At 49.2% G+C, this 12,890-nt stretch overlaps 1 protein-coding gene across 5 annotated transcripts in view; it reads left to right on the forward strand.

Annotated features, from left to right (window-relative positions):
• The first annotated feature begins 3,375 nt into the window (after window positions 1-3,375).
• The window catches only part of PHKA1 (phosphorylase kinase regulatory subunit alpha 1), a 77,960-nt gene continuing 68,445 nt past the window's right edge, over window positions 3,376-12,890 (forward strand). For all 5 annotated transcript variants that reach the window (XM_039487312.1, XM_039487313.1, XM_039487315.1 and 2 more), the window contains exons 1-3: window positions 3,376-3,898; window positions 5,421-5,579; window positions 12,601-12,648. In XM_039487312.1, coding sequence (XP_039343246.1) covers window positions 3,821-3,898; window positions 5,421-5,579; window positions 12,601-12,648 — 285 coding nt within the window. In that variant the 5' untranslated portion in view covers window positions 3,376-3,820. The remainder of the gene's footprint in view (window positions 3,899-5,420; window positions 5,580-12,600; window positions 12,649-12,890) is intronic.

Genomic DNA, 12,890 nt, shown 5'->3' on the forward strand with positions numbered 1-12,890 from the left:
TCTGCTTCCCTCGCCCCAGCCCCAGCCGTGTCGCTTGGGGGAGGGGGCTTGGGGAAAGGGATCCCCCCGCACTCACCAGCAGCGGCGAAAACAGAGCAGCCCGGCCCCAGCCCGTTCCACTCCGCCAGCTCCTAACCGCAGTGCTCCACTTCCCGCCGCAGGTGAGTACGGGGGCTGTCCTTTCCCCAACCTCCCTGCACTCATCAGGGTGAGGAACTAAAAGCAGCCAGGCGATCCCAGGACCCACCTACCCAACCAGGAGGGGATCTTCACGGCCAATTTCCTTGTCATAGAAGCTGAGACAGTTGGAGTTTGAAATGGAACTGAAACTGAAAGAGCTGGAGGACCGTGAGAAGGAACAGTAGGATCATGAGATACAGAGGCAGCATGAACTGGCGATGGTAGAGCTGAGAAGCAAAGAGACCCGTGCTGGGGTGAGTGGGGATGGGCCCAGGGCTAAGCCCACAGGGAACTCTGATATAAAAGTGCTGGCTCGGTTTAAGGAAGGGGATGATATAGATGCCTTCCTCACTGCCTTTGAGAAGGATTGCAATGTGAACCAAGTTGACCTTGCAGACAGGCTTCGGCATCTCACCCCCTTAACTGGGTCCAAAGGCCTTAGGAATGTTCAGCCAGATGGATGGGGTGGAAGCAGGAGACTATGAACTGTTCAAACAACCCCTGCTGTGCAAGTTTGAGCTGGAGTACAGAGATCTCCCTGCCCACTCTGTGACACTTTTCAGGGTTAACTGAGGTGTCCGGGATGAATCACTGCTACCTGATTACAGGATGAGAGAGCCTTGTCTGTGCCCACCAGGGGAACTCTCCTACAGCTGCACTGCTGGCTACTGGCAACACAAGCACTCTGCTCTGGGCTCCATGAGCCCCACTCTTTTTCTATAAACGTTACCAATTTACATGCCCCATTTTGTTACACTAAAGTGCTCAGTCCCCTATCTACTGGGCATCCGCAATGTACCCCAATTTGCTGCCTCTGGGGAAGCAGTGTACCCAGTTCACTAGTTTCACCTCCGTTCAACACTCTCTTCAGCTAAAGGCACTGAGGGCTGGTCTACACTGAAAAGTTCCATCTGCACAGCTATGTTGGTCAGCAGTGTGTAAAATCCATGCCCGTCAGACACATAGCTAAGACAACCTATCTAACCCTCCACTGTAGACAATGCTAGGTGGATGGAAGAATTCTTCCGTGAACCTTAGTGGATTAACTATAGTTAGGGCCCTACCAAATTCACGGCCATGAAAAACGAGTCATGGACCGTGAAATCTGGTCTCTTCCCGTGAAATCTGGTCTTTTCTGTGATTTCTCAAATTGGAGGTCCTGAACCAAAAGGGAGTTGCAGCGGGTCACAAGATTTTCTTTTTCTTTTTGTGTGTGTGTGCGCGTGCGTGCATCGCAGTATCACCACCCTCACGCTGCCTTCAGATCTGGGCCTGGAGAGCCGCGGCTCTTAGCTCTGACGGTGGCGCTCCGCCAACAGCAATGCATAAATAAGGGTGCAATACTATACTATGCCACCCTTATTTCTGAGCTGCTGCCTTCAGAGCTGGGCAGCCAGAGAGTGGCGGCTGCTGACTGAGGGCCCAGCAGTGCAGGCAGCAGCACAGAAGTAGGGGTGGCAATACCATACCATGCCATCCTTACTTCTGCGCTGCTGCTGGTGGCGGCTCTGCCTTCAGAGCTAGGCTCCCGGCCAGCAGCCACAGCTCTCCAGCTGCCCAGCTCTGAAGGCAGCACTGCTACCATCAGCAGCACAGAAGTAAGGGTGGGAGGGATAGCTCAGTGGTTTAAGCATTGGCCTGCTAAACACAGGGTTGTGAATTCAATCCTTGAGGGGGCCACTTAGGGATCTGGGGCAAAAATTGGTCCTGCTAGTGAAGGCAGGGGGCTGGACTTGATGACCTTTCAAGGTCCCTTCCAGCTCTAGGAGATTGGTATATCTCCAATTATTATAAAATTAAATTAACCCCTCCCCTACAATAACCTTGTGACCCCCCAACTCCATTTTGGGACCCCCTACAATTACAACACCATGAAATTTCAGATTTAAATTTCTGAAATCATGAAATGTATGATTTTTAAAATCCTATGATTGTGAAATTGACCAAAAGGGACCGTGAATTTTGTAGGGCCCTAACTATAGTGATGGGAGAATGTCTCTCCTCCTGTAAGCTGCAGCTGTAGCATGTTAAGTGTAGGTTTATAGTAAAACCAAGGTGAAGTTTACTTAACAAGGCTTGAGCTAAAGATTCAAATAAAATCAAATATAAGGATTTAGAAACATAAGGTTACGGGTAAAAGAAAAACATAAGAGGCAATCTATAGCCTATACTTATTGACAGGTTACTTTCCTGTCTAACAATCTACTTCTCACCCAAAGGTTATTCCCTGCAGTATTTGACCAGTCCAAGGGTTGGGAACCACTTTTCATGAGACATCCCCATTGACAGAAAGTCTCCTCATGTACTAGATACCAATTTGGGCCATTTCTTCTGCTCTCATATAGTAACCCAGGCCCAAGGGACCACCTCTTCAGAGAACCCTCCTGGGATGTGTTTGTCTTTGTCAGTGCTCAAGTCTCCACCTGGATCGGGTTAAACATGGGCTGGCTCCGGGGATGTCCATTGTTCTCCCTGTTGATTGAGTTAGCCCTGAGACCTGATTTACCTTAGGTGGCAAGTCTCACTTCAACAGTTTTGAAACCTAATGTTCTACATTTTACACATCTCATCAGCTACCGGCCTAGAAACATCTGGCAGTAACCAGGGCATTCTGCTAGTTCTTAGCTCTCTGAAAAGACCACACGCAACCCCTTCGCTCTAATAGCAGGAAAATGGTCGGACACGGATGTGTCACACCCGCCGAGCTGGGTGCACACACCCGCACCCCAGGTAGGCTGGTGGCTCCGTGAACTACCCTGTGCTGTAGGCTCTCTCGCACACCAACAGGGCCCAGGGGTGTACGTGTATACCCCAACCCAGCGCCGTTCCCCCTCTGGTCTGCGCGACTCACACCTTCCCCGTCCTCCGAGTCCAGCACTTTCCCCACGGCCCCTAAAAGTAACAACAAAATCCAAGTAAACTTCCGAAAAAGACGTTGCCTCTGCTGGGTCCTGGCAGCTCAGTAGCTCATAGGGTCCTGACGGGGGCGTTCCAGTCGCTCGGGGAAATAGTGGCGTCGCGCCCGGTCCTTGTTGGCTCGGCTCACTCCGGCTCTATACACTCTGCCTTGCTCCGCCTTTCCATCCTTTAATGGACTCTCTGGGCAGCTATGGTGCTGCCAGGACCTGGGGAACTGAGGCCCCGTCCCCTCTTTTATCAGCCAATCAGCGTGTACCGGGGTGGCTAGCCGGGGTCCATGCGCAAGGGAAACTACTGGTGCGGGCTGTGAGCTTCGGCCGGGTTTAGTTTGCTCGGGCGGGGCAGCAGGGAGTGAGTGGAGCCGATCCTGGCGCTGGACCGACCGAGCGCTCCCCCCGCCGGCATGATCCGCGTCCCCGCCATGATCCCTTCCGGCCGCCGGTGAAGGGTCCCGGCGAGCTGAAGTCTGCGAGGGGCTGCGGGCGGCAGCAGGACCGCGCCCGGCGAGCTGCGCTCTTCGCCTTCCCTTCCCCCCGCTGGCTTTGAGTAGAGGCTGGCTCCGCTTGGCGGGGGTGCGACTCGGAGCTGGCGCCTCGGTGTGTTCGGGCTGGACGGAGCGCGCTGCCAGACTACAGCTCACCGGTGCCTCTCGCGCCTACAGCCGTGGTGTGTTGCTTATAATTGCTGGCAGGTTTGACGCCGAGACCCCTTCGACCAGGCCATGAGGAGCAGGAGTAACTCCGGGGTGAGGCTGGATGGCTATGCCAGGCTGCTGCAGCAGACCATCCTCTGTCACCAGGTGAGGTGGGCTGAGCTATCAGGGCGGCTGCTGGCGGCCAAGGGGAGGTGGGCGCCGCCGCGCTGACTTGGAGGCTGCTAGCTCAGCTCAGCGCTTTGCACTGGGGTGTCAGGCAGGTGGGATGATGGCACTTAGTGTTGGCAGTGTGCTGCTCCATTCTCGTGACACTTAGCAGACTCTACTAGATCATTGTAACCCAACGTTGGAAATGGGGAAACTAAGGTAGAGAAGAGTCTTGTGGCGCCTTATAGACTAACAGATGTTTTGGAGCATGAGCTTTCGTGGGTGAATCCCCAGTTCGTCGGATGCACCCACCCACGAAAGCTCATGCTCCAAAACACCTGTTAGTCTATAAAGTGCCATAAGACTCTTTGCTGCTTTTACAGATCCAGACTAACATGGCTACCCCGCTGATACTAAGGTAGAGAGTGTCAGAGGGGTAGCCGTGTTAGTCTGGATCTGTAAAAAGTGACAAAGAGTCCTGTGGCACCTTATGCTCCAATAATTCTGTTAGTCTATGAGCTTTCATGGGTGAATACCCATTCATCAGAGGCATGTGGTGGAAATTTCTAGAGGCAGGTATAAATATGCAGGCAGTAATCAGCCTAGAGCAGGGGTCGGCAACCTTTCAGAAGTGGTGTGCCGAGTCTTCATGTATTCGCTCTAATTTAAGGTATTGTGTGCCAGTAATACATTTTAATGTTTTTAGAAGGTCTCTTTCTATAAGTCTATCATCTATAACTAAACTACTGTTGTATGTAAAGTAAATAAGGTTTTAAAAATGTTTAAGAAGCTTCATTTAAAATTAAATTAAAATGCAGAGCCCCCTGGACTAGTGGCCATTACCCGGGCAGTGGGAGTGCCACTGAAAATCAGCTCGTGTGTTGCCTTCGGCACCTGTGCCATAGGTTGTCTACACCTGGTCTAGAGATAATGAGGTTAGCTCAATCAAGGAGGATGAGACCCTCTTCTAGATGTTGAGGTGTGAACACCAAGGGAGGAGAAACTGCTTTTGTAGTTGGCTAGCCATTCACAGTCTTTGTTTGAGCTGCTTCAAGTCCACAGGTCTCATCTGTGTTAGAGCTCAGATTGTCCAGCTATCTTTAATACTTGCCTAAATCAAGGTCCAGTTCCCCCCACTCTTCCATAGCTCCTTGTGTGACTTTGGCCAAGTCACTGAGACTCTGCGCCTCAGCTTCCCCATCTGTAAAATGGAGACAGTAGCACTGCCCTACCTCACGGGGAAGAGGGGTGGGGGTTGTAAGATAAAGACCTTGTGGTAATGTTGGGCCAAATGGGTAATCAGATAAGTATGCTGATGTTGCCTTGGCATATGATACTGAGCCCTTGCTTTCCCTTTTATTATTTGTTTTCCTCATGGATAAACAAGACTCTCTAGTTTTTCCCCCCATTCACAACCTGTTTATCTCCCTAATGGCCAGCCTTCCCCCAAGTTTTCAGGGCTGGAAAGCTAATTTCATGTCTCTCGTCCTCCCTCACCTGACCTCCCCTCATGCTGCAGGACCCGGTGACAGGATTGCTCCCAGCCAGCTGTGATCACAAAGATGCCTGGGTCCGGGATAACGTCTACAGTGTGCTATCTGTGTGGGGCCTGGGTTTGGCGTACCGCAAAAATGCAGACCGTGATGAGGACAAGGCAAAGGCATATGAGCTGGAGCAGGTATGAGAAACCTACAGGAGGATGGCTTGAAAAGCTCACAGCTGATGTCCCGAGACTCGCATGCAACTCGAACCCTCTAAACACTGGAAACTGAAAACTCTTCTTGTAAGCAGGGCCCATTGTATTTCATCACACAGTAGTAGAGGAATTTGCTGTGGAATCTCATGTTACTCACAAAACAGTGCACCAGAATCACTGTTTCATTCATTATTTTCATTAAATGGAGATATACCTATCTCCTAGAACTGGAAGGGACCTTGAAAGATCATTGAGTCCAGTCCCCTGCCTTCACTAGCAGGACCAGGTACTGTCCCTGTTGATTTTTCTTTCAAGATTAAGGCTTCTAGCCCTTACAGTTGGCTCTGACACTTAAGGTTAACGGGTGCACCCAAAGTCTGTCTGTCTGCTGACAGCCTGAAACAATGGTTCTGAGAGGAGTGAACTTCTCCAGTTCGACTCACCAGGGTGTTTGTCACCATTAGCCTTCAGAGTTAACATGGCTGCTCTCCATTTGAGTGAAGCTTCTGTCTACAGTATCTATCCCACAATCCCCAAACGCTTCCTAGGAGCCAGAAGTCTGAGCTGCTGAACCCTCCAATCTCCCCACCTCTCTTCCCCCAATCCACAGAACCTTCTACATTGGCTTTTTTCAGCAGAGAATTTTGCAGCATGGTGGAAATGTAGGGGCAGTATTGAACTTAGTATTGAATTACACAGTTGGGGATCTGATAGCACAATGACAGGCACTGGTGTAAGAATCATAACTAGGCAGATGGAAAAGGAATTCTGTTCTGAATGTCTTAATCACTTTCATATTTAATTCAGTAAAATCCCCTCCCCCTCTGTCTTTGTTCTTTACTCTATACTCAGGGAGTAGAATCTAGTTCACTTGCCATGGGATCTTGTTTGTCAGACTAACATAAAATAAACCCCAAAAGGGTCTGACATTGGAGATGCACCAAGAGCATAGTAACAGACCCATGGAGTTTAAGGTCCAATCATCTAGTCTGTCCTCTTGTATATCACAGGCCCCAGCACCCACACACAATCTCTCCCTTTTGCACCTAGCCTTCTGGGATGAAAAACCTACAGATTGCTTAAATTCAGACAAATCAAGTGTCACTTGCTCTTTAAGCTATGCGGTAACAAATCCCTCTCTGAGGAGAGCTGTATGTGATGGACAGGCTGTGTATTTGTTAAAGTTCCCATGCTGTATTTCCAATATTGTTCTTGCTCTCTTTCACGGAGGTCAGCCATAAGAAGAGAGGCAGGATGGTCCAGTGATTTAGGGTGCTAGCCTATGATTTGGGAGCCCCAAGGTTCAATTCTCTGCTCTACCACAGACACTGTGTGACCTTGAACAAATCACTCAGCCTCTCCGGGCCTCCGTTCCCCACCTGTACAATGGGGATGATAGCAATGCTCTGCCTCATGGGGAGTTATGAGGATGAATTTATTAAAGATTGTGAGGTTCTCAATACTTTGGTATTCGGGGGAGGGGACACGACCATAGAAGTACCTTAGATAGAAGATTGAGGGAAGGAGTCTCTGTTAATCATTATCATTCAGAATTAACCCCAGAAATATCCAAAGGAGATGTGGAGCCATTTTGGACTGGTGCTCTTCAAACTGCTGACAGTATCTTAAGGCCTCGGATGGGGAAAGTCAGGGATCTAAAAGCTGTTCTCGGCCAAAGGGTTTGTTCTCTGACCTGAAGCTTGCTGAAAAATTCCAGGTGAGCCCCGGGAGTTCCCTGAGTGAGCCTTACTAGGATCAGAGGAGAACTCTGGAGTGCAAACAGTTCATGTGTGAGCTGCTTAGAACTCTGGGGAATCTATATTTGTGTCCTCTAAATCATCTGAGAAACACTTGATGACTCAAACATTTTAGAGCCTGGGCTATTTCTCATAGCACACTAACCACTGGCTTCAGGTTAAATTCACTCCATGGGGAGCCCTGCAACCAGAAAAACACATGGAACATATAGTCTAATGGGGGAGCTGATTGCCTTGGCAGGATGGCATTTCAGACCCTCTCTTCCCATGACATGCATCACCTACACGTCCCTGGTGGATGGTTTCAATTTCCCTTGTATGTCTCTTCTGTAGATAGTTGGCTCTTTTGGGCAGGAATGCAGAACTCAATGCTCCCTTCAGCGGGGTGGGCGGGAGAGAATCGGGCAACTCCCTGATCCTGCACCAGCCTAGCTCTGGAATCAATTATTTCAGCCTCGTGAGGAATGTACGGTAGGCCCAGGAATAGTGTCTTTTGTGGCAGTGTAAAGCCTGCATTACAGGGATAGGAGCATTAAAACTGCATGGCTGGAATGCTTACAGCTCAATGCTAGCACTTCTAGTGAGAGAGACACTTAAGGTATTTCTGCACTCTCTATTGTGTGTGATATCTTGGTCAACATGAAAAACCCGAGTACACACTAGGGGAGAGAGAATAACTAACTACCCAGTTTCAGTGACACAGGGCAGTGGGATGTTATAGCTGAAGTACTGCATGCAGTGGGCAAGTATCTGGGTTACAGTTGGATGATTCACTTCTTGTGGATGATAAGAAGAATTGAACATTAAGAGGGCCTTGAATACAGCGAGGATTTGAGGCAGGATGGTGGGGATCTGCTGCTGGCAAGATGGGAGTATAATTGCAGACCCAATGCAGGGGGCAGTTTGGAAAAGGTGCAGGGGTGGGAGTGGGTGGAGATGACAGGTGGGACGCAGAGCTGGCATTGTTAACAGAATAGACGTGGCTGGAGATACAGACCCAAGTGGGATTGTGTTGGATAGGGAATCATTCAGGTGATCATAGAATATCAGGGTTGGAAGGAACCTCGGGAGGTCATCTAGTCCAGCCCCCTGCTCAAAGCAGGACCAACACCAACTAAATCATCCCAGCCAGGGCTTTGTCAAGCCTGATCTTAAAAACCTCTAAGGAGGGAGATTCCACCACCTCCCTAGGTAACCCATTCCAGTGCTTCACCACCCTCCTAGTGAAAAAGTTTTTCCTAATATCCAACCTAAACCTCCCCAACTGCAACTTGAGACCATTACTCCTTGTTCTGTCATCTGCTACCACTGAGAACAGTCTAGACCCATCCTCTTTGGGACCCCATTTTAGACAGTTGAAAACAGCTATCAAATCCCCCCTCATTCTTCTCTTCTGCAGACTAAACAATCCCAGTTCCCTCAGCCTCTCCTCATAAGTCATGTGCCCCAGCCCCCTGATCATTTTTGTTGCCCTCCGCTGGACTCTTTCTGATTTTTCCACATCCTCCTTATAGTATGGGGCCCAAAACTGGACACAGTACTCCAGATTCAAAATGATCTGGACAAATTGGAGAAATGGTCAGAGGTAAACAGGATGAAGTTTAACAAAGACAAATGCAAAGTGCTCCACTTAGGAAGGAAAAATCCATTTTGCATTTACAAAATGGGAAGAGACTGTCTAGGAAGGAGTACGGCAGAAAGGGATCTAGGGGTTATAGTGGACCACAAGCTAAATATGAGTCAACAGTGTGATGCTGTTGCAAAAAAAGCAAACGTGATTCTGGAATGCATTAACAGGTGTGTTGTGAGCAAGACACGAGAAGTCATTCTTCCGCTCTACTCTGCGTTGGTTAGGCCTCAACTGGAGTATTGTGTCCAGTTCTGGGCACCGCATTTCAAGAAAGATGTGGAGAAATTGGAGAGGGTCCAGAGAAGAGCAACAAGAATGATTAAAGGTCTTGAGAACATGACCTATGAAGGAAGGCTGAAAGAATTGGGTTTGTTTAGTTTGGAAAAGAGAAGACTGAGAGGGGACATGATATCAGTTTTCAAGTATCTAAAAGGGTGTCATCAGGAGGAGGGAGAAAACTTGTTCACCTTAGCCTCTAAGGATAGAACAAGAAGCAATGGGCTTAAACTGCAGCAAGGGAAGTTTAGGTTGGACGTTAGGAAAAAGTTCCTAACTGTCAGGGTGGTTAAACACTGGAATAAATTGCCTAGGGAAGTTGTGGAATCTCCATCTCTGGAGATATTTAAGAGTAGGTTAGATAAATGTCTATCAGGGATGGTCTAGACAGTATTTGGTCCTGCCATGAGGGCAGGAGACTGGACTCGATGACCTCTCGAGGTCCCTTCCAGTCCTAGAATCTATGAGGCCTCACCAATGTTGAATAGAGGGGGATGATCACGTCCCTCGATCTGCTGGAAATGCCCCTACTTATACAGGCCAAAATGCCATTAGCCTTCTTGATAACAAGGGCATACTGTCGACTCATATGCAGCTTCTCATCCACTATAACCCCTATGTCCTTTTCTGCAGAACTGCTTCCTAGCCATTTGGTCCCTTGTCTGTAACAGTGAATGGGATTCTTCCATCCTAAGTGCAAGACTCTGCACTTGTCCTTGTTGAACCTCATCAGATTTCTTTTGGGTCAATCTTCTAATTTGTTTAGGTCCCTCTGTATCCTATCCCTACCCTCCAGCGTATCTACCGCTCGTCCCAGTTTAGTGTCATCTGCAAACCTGCTGAAGGTGCAGTCCACACCATCCTGCAGATCATTAATGAAGATATTGAACAAAACCGGCCCCAGGACCGACCCCTGGGGCACTCCTCTTGATACCGGCTGCCAACTAGACATGGAGCCATTGATCGCTAGCTGTTGAGCCTGACGATCTAGCCAGCTTTCTATCCACCTTATAGTCCATTTATCCAGCCTGTGCTTCTTTAACTTGCCGGCAAGAACACTGTGGGAGACCGTATCAAAAGCTTTGCTAAAGTTGAGGAATAACATGTCCACTGCTTTCCCCTCATCCACAGAGCCTGTTATCTCCTCATAGGAGGAGTGTCTCCAAGTACCTCAGTTTCCCCACTTGTCCAATGGCTTGAAATAGCTTTTGACTATTTAGGTGGTCAGGTTTGGGACTGTCTCTTAGTGTGCATATGTACAGTGACAGGCATGATCAGGCTCTGCGTTCGTTTGGGGTCTGTGCAGTGTCAGGCACAATAAGGGCACCAATCTCAGTAAGTACCTGGCACAAGGAGCACACGTTGGTGATGGGCATCTCTGCAATGCCTGGCACAATGGGGGGCCCTGAGCTCAGTCGGGGTTTTTCGCCTTCCTCTGCAGCATGTGGCACAAGTCACTTGCTGGAGGATTCTCTGAAGCTTGAGGTCTTCAAACCACAATTTGAGGACTTCAATAACTCAGACATAGGTTAGGGGTTCATTACAGGGGTGGGTGGGTGAGATTCTGTGGCCTGCATTGTGCAGGAGGTCAGACTAGATGATCATAATGGTCCCTTCTGACCTTAAAGTCTGTGAGTCTATGAGAAGGCAATTAGGTTAGTCAGGCATGACTTATCTTTGGTGAATCCATGCTGACTGTTCCTGATCACTTTCCTCTCCTCTAAGTGCTTTAGAATTGATTCCTTGAGGACCTGCTCCATGATTTTTCCAGGGACTGAGGTGAGGCTTACTGGCCTGTAGTTCCCTGGATCCTCCTCCTTCCCTTCTTAGCCTTTTTCTAGTCATCCAGGACCTCCCCCGATCACCATGAGTTTTCAAAGATAAGTTTCCAGAAGCTAACGCCAGTGTTACTTGTGCTGGTGAGTGGCTTGGATGCTGAATGTCACTGCTGTATGGTGGAGGAGAGCTGGACCAAATCCTTACCACATGTGTTGGGGGCATCTGACTCTAGACATTAACTTCACAGCTGGCCAAACTTAACCACTGGATGTAGATATCCTGCTGGGAATCCTGTCTCGTGTGCCTTTCTCAGAGTACAAATGCTAGGCCCCCTGAACCCTACCAGGTTTATTTCAGAGATCCGCAGTAGTAGGACAACAGAGAGTCCACTACAATAAGTCACTTTCTTTGATGTTAGGTTGTATATTAAATAGATGAGGTCCAAAGTGCTGGGCTTCTCTTCCCAATGAGGGGGTTAGTGTCTATCTGGCTGAGGGATATGACACAGCTAAATGACTTGTAACCTCTACCTCAATATAACACTGTCCTTGGGAGCCAAAAAATCTTACTGTGTTATAGGTGAAACCGTATTATGTTGAACTTGCTTTGATCCACTGGAATGCACCCCCCCCCCTTCCTTCCCGGAGCACTGCTTTACCGTGTTATATCCAAATTAGTGTAATATTGGGTGGCATTATATCGAGGTAGCGGTGTATTTTTAAATCAGAATGTAGTGTTTGTACTGGGTGTGGTGTGGTGGGACCTGTTGATGATGCTGCAAGCCTAGCAGCCATGGGTAAGGTCTGCTTTCAGTGAAGCATCTGCCTTCTGGATCCTCAGCAGGCCTGCTCCAAGCTTTGCATGAGGACCCAGACTGGCTGGTCAGCTGTGGGCTCCCTGGCTGTAGTGCCCAACATGCGGTGTGCAGCTTGTTCCTCTTCTGTTAGGGAAGGGGTGGACATTGCGCAATCTGGGCCACCATCTAGGCAAAGATTCCCTGGGGAGATCCAGTGGTTACTTCCTGGGGCCCTGGCAGCACCATATGGCATGGGACACGAGCAGTACATGTCTCGGCAACATCTGAATTTGCCCCAGGTGGGGTTGGGCTACCAAGGAAGGAGGGGTAGAGGGGTCCTGCTCCCTGGGGAACCATCAGATTGGTGTCTCCCACTCCCTTCTGGGGTCCCGCAGGTAAAGGCAGAGGTGTGCTGTGCAGTGTGGGACAGATTGGCTCTCTGATCTCTCTCTCTGCCCTCAGTCCTGAGCCTCTTTCTGTAGGTGTAAATGTCCTTTACCTTAACTGATTCAAGGCTGATGCAATCCTGGGGATTTTCTCCTCCTGCAGCAGCAGATCAGGTTGTCCCTCGTGATCTGCTCTGCCCCAGCAGCTCCTTCCTCAGCCACTTGCCCAGAAAGTAAATGCTGTGGAGAATCTGAGCTGTGGGTACGATTACAGGCCGCAGGGCTCTCGAAAGGTCACGGGCCAGATGCCATTGCTGAGTCAGTGCTCTTCCCATCCAGGGATGTGTTTAACAGGCCTGTTTTTTGTTCCTTTCTGCAGAGTGTAGTGAAACTGATGCGGGGATTGCTGCAGTGCATGATGAGACAGGTATGGTACAAATGGTGTGTTTCCAGCTGAAATTCTACTGTTGTAACACACTGACTCAGCAGAGATCTGCCATCAGACTGATCGCAAAAAAGCAGTCCTGGCCCAGGCACAAGGGTCTTTTGGGGAAGGCTTAAAACAAGCCTAGACCCCAGTATCCATCCAGTCACTGAACATTCTGTCCATGGCATGGATGTAGTGTTCTTATCTGTGCTAGCCTAGTGTCCTAAAGGAACCCTTTTCCC

This window comes from Mauremys reevesii, linkage group 9 (assembly GCF_016161935.1).
Source record: "Mauremys reevesii isolate NIE-2019 linkage group 9, ASM1616193v1, whole genome shotgun sequence".
Classification (NCBI taxonomy): Eukaryota; Metazoa; Chordata; order Testudines; family Geoemydidae; genus Mauremys; species Mauremys reevesii.